The sequence below is a fragment of the Pteropus medius genome, unplaced genomic scaffold, assembly GCF_902729225.1.
Source record: "Pteropus medius unplaced genomic scaffold, Ma_sr-lr_union100, whole genome shotgun sequence".
NCBI classification, from domain to species: domain Eukaryota; kingdom Metazoa; phylum Chordata; class Mammalia; order Chiroptera; family Pteropodidae; genus Pteropus; species Pteropus medius.
The window spans coordinates 7,537,491-7,544,996 of NW_024342469.1; the positions used below are offsets into that span (position 1 = coordinate 7,537,491).

The window sequence follows — 7,506 nt, forward strand, 5'->3', positions numbered from 1 at the left end:
CGACATGGCGGGGGAGCTGGGACGGTGGCGTGGCGGCCGGAGGCCTGCAGAGGGACCACTCCTCACCCGCAGGATCCTCAGGAGCCTTCTCTCTGTGGAGTTACTGTATTGTGTCAGCTTCTCCCACGGCTTGAAACGCCTGCTCTGGTGGTTCACGAAGTTGTCCCAGCAGTCAGCAAAGTCTGGGATGAAAGGGGGGTCACAGTCAGGCCCGGTCGAGCCTCCCCTGCAAGGCCAGGGCCTTCTCCTTCCTTTCCCCTCCCCTCTCTCCCTCTCCCTGGAAATGTCCCTTCCAGGGGGTGTCACATCCCGGGCATCAGCCGGGCCACCATCCTTCCAGTCCAGCCGTCTCCCTTCCCCCAGGGCCTTCCTTGTCCTCCCAGAACGGCACACCCTCCCGTCCGCGGACAGCAGTCAGCCTCCCTACCTGGTTCTTTCATGACCAACACTGGAATATTGATTTTCCAAAGATATCGCAGCCCTGCCTGGTTTTTCCACAACCAGTGGTAGTACAGGCGGGAGGTGAAGATCTGCAGGCTCAGATGGGGACAACTTTTGACGAGAGCCACCAGCTTCCCAGCGCAGTACGAACAGGGGCTCCAGGTGATATAGCAGGTGATTTTGTAGCTCTGGGTTTGGTCCAGGTTCAGTGAGCGGATCTTGTTGATAAAGCGAATTTCTGCATGGTTCTTTTTCTGGGGAGGGTCCCAGACAGAGAAGGAAGGGTCGGTTAGAAGGCAGAGCTCGTGACTTCTGCCCTGTAAACTTTTGAACATGAAAACTTGCCTAAGACAGGAAAGAACCTCCTTCCTTCCTTTATTATTCACTCCTTCATTAACTCACTCACCCATTAATTCAAGATTCCCAAAATACCCGCAGCTTGATCCGCATCGGACCAGGGTCCCAGCGGCCAGGGTAGGTGATGGCTTAGCAAAGAGACGCCCCCTCCAGACAGTCCTGAATGCTCCGAGGACCTGTTTTGCCATTTGCCCAGGAGCATCTAGAGTTGTGTGAACCTGGAGGTCCCAAGGAGCAGGTGAGAGCAGTGGAGGGGGCCGGCCGGTTTGCGAAACAGGTGGGAAAGCGGGCCTGTCGTGGAGCTCTCGTAGGTGGAGTTAAGAGCTCAGTCCCAGGAAGAGAGCTCGGCTTTCTCAAAGTTGAGGTCTGGAGGACCAGGAAGCACTAACTTCTCAAAAGGGGCGGGAAGAGATTCTGGTGGAGGGCAGGGCTTCTGCCGAGGCCCAGCATGGAAGGAACGAGGGGCGTCCCAGCGGAGCTGGGCCACCTCAGACCCAGCGACGTGTCGGTGTTTGCCCTGCACACAGGACAGGGTCAGCCCCTCCTGCCCTGCTCCCAGGAGGCCCGCTCGGCACCTTGTTGATAAAGTAGCCCTTGACAAGGGTTTCATTGGGCAGCTTCAGCTTGTAGCACAAGTAGGTCCTCCTCCGGCCTTGGGGCTTTTTGACTCGGAGCTGGTTGCCAAAATGGTAGTTAAATGTTTTTTCCGATAGTAGATTCATGTTTCTGTGCAACAAGAAGGAGAAAATCGAGGCTGCAGGGAGCATCCTTTGGAGCCCCCCAGGCTCTGCCACCTTCTCGGGTCCACGTGGGACCTGGGGGTGGTAAGGGAGGTGAGGGAGGGTCTCCCCTTTCTTTGTGGCCAGGAGGACTGGGGGATGAGAAGGAAGAGGAGAGATCTCCCACTGTGCGCGCTGCCCCACGCCTCCAGCCTGGCCCCCTCCACCACCCAGCTCGGAGGTCACTGCAGGCAGGACGGCCGGCCTGGGGGGGCGGGGCGCGCCTTGGAAACTGGACACTGTATGTCCTTCCTTGGCTAATACACCTTGTCCTGATTCCCAGAAACTTTTCTTTGGGGCTGGAAGCTGCTACTTCCTCTAACTCTTCTTTGTTTAGATGCGTGTGTCGCAATTTAGTCTGTACAAAGAGCACAGAGGCAGGTGAACAGGAAAACCTGTTGTCACCAAGGGAGTGTTCGGACAGAGACTTTTGGCTAAAGGATTCACATAACTTTTTCTCCCCCTAATTGTGATTATCCTCTATGGAGTATTCCATTTCGTATCTTGCCTTTTAAAAATTGAATATTATATGGCAAAGCGACCTGGCCCATGTGGGCATTCAGAACCACCGGATTCTTTCTGAGAAATGCTGTTGGCTCTGCACAGATAGACTAGGGGCACAGAACTTGGAGCCTTCCTGCCACGCCCCAGGAAGTGCTCGAAGCTCGCCGTGGCCAGACCTCACCGCGTGTGAACACTCGTGACCAAGCAGACACCACACAGCGTGAACAAGCTGGGTATGGAGCCCCGGCCTGCTGTCCTTCTGGACACTCCGCCCAAGGCTAATGTGCCCTGGTTGACCATTTAGTCAGGCTCAGGGGACCACAGATCTCAGACACTTGCTTTGGACACAGAAATCAAGCTGAGGCGCCCTTCCCCAGGGCATACAGCGCTGGGTACAATTGATTTGCATACCCTGTTCCTGCAAAGCCAGAAATACCCCTCTCGTGTTTCCAGCCAACTCACCGAAACACTAATTCCGCCTACAAAAAACCGTTTCTGAAATCAGTTATGCTAATTCATAAAGCCACTAATTTCATGAATGGAAATCCGGCTCTGAAATCCCCTTGCTAACTAGTGAATAAATCTTCAGGTGGAATTGCATGACGATTGCCGAAGAGACCATCTGCGACTGTGGCTTTTAATTATGGACCAGTGACCTCGCTGGAAGTTCGTACTCCCAGTTAGGGCCACTGGCCGCCCTCAAGGTTAGGATTCGAAGGAAGACACCTACCCATTCATCACACACTTAAGACAAAATCTTCCTGATTTTAGCACCAAAAAGCCTACATTCTTGGAAATTTCCCAGCACCAAGCAAACCCACATACATACTCAAGGCTGAAATATTTCAAACGGTAGACGAGAGCACTATCGTAACACATTGACACTTGGCCTTGAATAGCTCAAGTTGTAGTTATGATAGAAACAGCTTGGAAGACAGACTCGAAGACCGATTTAATCTTTCACGCTTGGTCATGTCTTTAAGAGAAACAATTGATCATCCTGTCTCGGAGAGGAATTTTCCCTCCTTGGAGCAGACATGAGAACATTCCTTGGAAAATTGTGCAAGATTTTAAATAAAATTTATCAATATGCTTTTGTAGCTGCCTCCAACAACTGTTTCAATCATCCTTGACCCTAAAGTGGACAGTTGAGCTTGAACAAAAGGACTTTTAGGAAGACACGGCGGCACGCTATGGGATATACCAGTGACTTAGAGAGAGAGGCTGCAGGAGGCAGGGCTGGGGGCCTGGAGCAGGGGCAGGCCCTGCAGGGATGGCCCCAGAGAGGGAGAGAACCTTGGACTGGGAGCAGGGAGGAAGCAGGAGCAGAGAGGCAAGTTGGCAGTGGTACCTCGTCCTTGCAGTCCGGCCCCAGCCTCCTTGGTAGGCTTGTCCCAGCCTCCCTGGTCCCCGGGTGCTCGGCCTCCATTGCTCGTGCATAAGACTGCCCCGTAGCCTTGGGAGAGCCCCTTACCTGTCCTCCTTCAATTGTCTGAGTAGTGGACCCACCCCCTCCTGCTGTGGTAACCCAGGGTGGGAGGCCTGAGGGTGATTTTGCTTCTCTGGGCTCTGACACGCTTCTTTCTTCCTCCTGGGCCCTAGACTTACCCGATCCTGGGCATCTGGCTACATCTTCCTCATCAGGGTCTTCCTGAGCCTGTCCTTTTTCATGGGCCAGCTGGCTTCGTTTTCTCTCACAGTGCTCGGCCTTAGGGAAGTCCCTCTCTGAGTGACTGCCCAGCCTTCTCAGCTGAGGCGCCACCCCCTTCCTGCTTTGGCAGCAGGGGTGGGAGGGCCCTGGGGTGTGGCCTCCTCTGTCTCACACCCACCTTCTCTCCATCTCTGGGGCCCTCCCTCTGGGCAGAGCTCCCCCTCGTGGCGACAGGCCCCTCTGGGCAGCAGGACCCACCCTTACTGCAAAGCGAAAGATAAAGTAAGGAGGGCAGGGAGAGGGAGATGCGACAGGCCCTGAGGATGACCGCAGGACAGAGGCCCCACCTCCCTGGGGAGGGGCCGGAGCCCTCTCCACACCACCCTGCACCCAGCCCTGTGCCGGGCGCACGCTCTCCGCCTGCCCGTTGACAGCAGGTGATGAGAAGGGGCAGACTGGGTGAGCACGCCTGTGTTTTCAGACCCTGTAGCTATGTCCTCCTGCTTGACAAAGACACACACATCAGCATCTTCCACTACATTCACGAGAACAAAGGGACTGGGGCAGGAAGAGCGGCCACCTTGGGAATGAAGCCTAATTTAGAATTAAATTATTTAATTCCAGCTGCTGAAAATACTGGGGGCACTGCACCCTGAGGGGCTCGGCACGGTGTGTTACGAAGCCCTGGCAGCCCCCGTGGACCCTCCTTCGCTGGTGAGTCATGTCCGTCTGGATAATTTTCAATGTTCTGATTTTCACACTTCTCTACATTCACGGCCATTTATGTTCCGTTCAATAACAAGATTTGGTTAATGTGTCGAGATGGGAGGAAGTAGTGGGGTGCTCCTACGCGGAAGGAGAGGGAGATATTGGGGGTGGAGGGCGGAAGTGGGCGGAGGCGATGACCAGAGTGGGGTGGAGGACATGCAGGAAGGCGAGGGTAGAAGGGGAGGGGGCAGGGAGGGAGGAGCAGGGGTGAGGGGACCCGAGGGGGCCTGAGGAACCTCTCACCTGAGGATTTCGTTAAGCTTTCTTAACACGGACTTATAATTTTGATGCACTTTCTTCCAACACCTGAAGGGCATTCCCTGGTTGTCCACAAAGTTTTCCCAACAGTATTTAAAATCTGAGATAAAGGGGTGAACGCGGTCAGGATCTGCACAGGAGCCCCGCAGGGCCAGGTCCCCTCCCTGCCAGGGGCTGTCACCCCTGCCTCCGTTTCCCAAGTTCCCCTCCCACGCACTCTCTCTGGGGCGCTCCAGGTCCCCACTACCTGGTCCTAACCCCTCCCACTGCCCTGCCCCAGCTCCCTCTGCCCTCACCGTGAAAGGACATGGCGTCCAGCTGGACCCCTAAGTGGTCCAGCTCCTGAAGTCCCTGCCGGAACGCTGGTTTCCAGAAGTAGTAGATTCGGGAGACAAAGATGCTCAGCCTGACGTTCTTGTGATTGCTCAGGAAAATGGCTATCTTCTTTGCACAGGTGGAGCAGGGGCTCCAGGATAGGAACCAGGTGACATCGTAATGTTCATAAGGAGACAGCTTCTCGGCACGGAACCAATTCAGGAAGCAGAGTTCTGCGTGGTAGGGCTCCGTCCCACAGAACTGGGAGAGATGGAGAAGGGAGGGGGACACTCTGGGCTGGCAGAGCAGGCGTGTGGCAGGGCTGGGGACGTGGGGACGAGGGGCCGGGGAGCAATAGTCTCAGAGGCATGTTACTGAGCGGTTGATTGGTTTTCTTAATCTCTCCCCTCCCCTCTGTTTTCACGTAGTCTTCCTTGCCACACTCATCCACTCGTTCATTCATTCCGACATTCGTTATCCCAGTCATTCATGCTACATGCATTCCGAGTGCCTGCTCCAGGCCAGGCCTCTGGGGTGCAGGCTTGTTCCCTGGGCGCTGTCTGCCGGGGAAGGCCACAGAGCTGCGCTGTCCACCGGGGAGCCGCCGGCCACGCGTGTCCACCACGCTCTTGAAATGGGGCAAGTATGAAATACGCATCTCCTCTCAAGGACTTAGCATGAGAAAGAAGGTCAACTATCCCGTGAAGAACTCTTGTATGAATTCTTATTCATTACATGTTGAAATAAGATCTGAGAGATGTTACGTTATCAACAGTAAATCCATCCATCTCTCTCAGCTTTTGAACACTGGGTACTTGAAAAGGTTGCAGGACGCGAGTGACCCCGATTGTGCGTCCACGCAGTAGTCGTGCCACAGTGCACGCCCGTCCACCCTGTAATGCTCTCTCCCGACAGGTTCTGGGAGGTCTGCAGTCTGCATGGAGAAGGGAGGGCTGGCGTGTGGGGGGACAGCTTGCAGGAGAGGTGAGTGGTCGCTGCAGGGGCTGCAGGGTGCTGCGCTCGACCTGGTGTCTGCCTAGGCTGCGGTCCTCATCCAGGCAGGCCTGGGTGAGGCCTCAGAGCAAGCTGGGGGGCAGCAGGACCAGGGTGTGGACTCTCCCCCAGGGGGATCACACTTCCTGGGCGTGGAGCAGTCAGGGCTGTGTCTGGGGGAGCATCAGGCCAGCAGGGCAGTTACCAGGGCCAGATGAGGCGCTGGTACCTAAGGTGCCCCGACTTGCTAAGATGCTCTTTCCTCCCGGACTGCTAGAGGCCGAGCTGGAGACCAGACGTGGAGACGACAGCCCGCAGACTCCCTAAGAGAGGCCTCGTGGGATAAATCCAAAGCCATCCTGTGTCAGGATGCAGGAGGGTCAGGCAGGGACATCAGGGGCCCAGGACATTGGACATTGTTGTCGAAATAAGCACTCGGCATTTTACATGTTATATTCTTTTCTGCGTCCTCGACCGGCTTTGCTCCTGCCTTTGACAATAGTGGGGCCCATACCTGGTTTTTAAAGACCCCGCAGTCAGAGGGCACCGGTGAGCTGTGCTGCTCTCTCTCCACCTGGAAGCAGAGGTAGGAGCTCTTCCGCCCATAGGCGTAGGGCAGGTTTTTGAATTCGAAGGAGAAGGTCTTAGGGTCTAATCTTCCCATTGGGTAACTGGGAACAGAGAGAAAACAGAAAATGCAGTGTTCCCTGGAGTTTCTCCCATTTGGTGTCACCTGAACACAGAGCTCTGCACCCTTGGGTGATGCGCCTCCCCCAACCCTCCTTGGCCCTGAGCATCTTCTACTGCCTCCCAGGCAGGAAGACTGGGGAGTGGCAGGGGACGGGGGCTGTAGGGACACCAGGGACCAGAGTCCTCTCCCGTGGGGGCCCAGGCTCCGCGCCTTCCAGAAGCACACGCCCAAGCCCTCCCAGATTCCTGCCCACACCCTCCAACGCATTAGAAACACAGAACCGAGTAATAAAACCCCCTCCGCTCTAAACTAGTAACTTTTAATATTTCCGTTCATTTGACAACCGACTTTTCACGTAGGCATGTGATGTTTTAAATATCAAGTTAACACCTAAATCCACAGGCTCCTGCTAGCCCGCTAAGAGTGAGCAGCCGTACCTGATCTCCGGCATCTGTCCGCAGCATCCTTCACAGGCTTGTCCCAGACCTGCCATTTCTTGTAGTTCTGGGGTTTCGTTTCCTTCACAGAGCTTGGTTTTAGGAAAGTCCCTAGTCTGAGTGACTGCCCAGCCTTCTCAGCTGAGGCGCCACCCCCTTCCTGCTTTGGCAGCAGGGGTTGGAGGTCTCTGGGGTGTGGGCCTCCTCTGTCTCACACCCACCTTCTCTCCATCTCTGGGGCCCTCCCTCTGGGCAGAGCTCCCCCTCGGTGGCGACAGGCCCCTCTGGGCAGCAGGACCCACCCTTACTGCA

General features: G+C 55.6%; 1 protein-coding gene across 2 annotated transcripts in view; it reads right to left on the bottom strand.

The window, feature by feature from the left end:
* LOC120603008 (DNA dC->dU-editing enzyme APOBEC-3B-like) overlaps window positions 1–7,506 on the bottom strand; it is an 8,649-nt gene extending 1,143 nt beyond the window's left edge. Inside the window, exons 1-7 of one of the 2 annotated variants that reach the window (XM_039863425.1) lie at window positions 7,195–7,506; window positions 6,581–6,737; window positions 5,055–5,319; window positions 4,744–4,858; window positions 1,374–1,524; window positions 428–695; window positions 67–182 (exon numbers count right to left, since the gene is read on the bottom strand). In XM_039863425.1, the coding sequence (XP_039719359.1) occupies window positions 67–182; window positions 428–695; window positions 1,374–1,524; window positions 4,744–4,858; window positions 5,055–5,319; window positions 6,581–6,737; window positions 7,195–7,250 (1,128 nt within the window). In that variant the 5' untranslated portion in view covers window positions 7,251–7,506. Of the gene's footprint in view, window positions 1–66; window positions 183–427; window positions 696–1,373; window positions 1,525–4,743; window positions 4,859–5,054; window positions 5,335–6,580; window positions 6,738–7,194 lie in introns of both variants that reach the window. The other variant, XM_039863424.1, reaches the window with a different exon arrangement.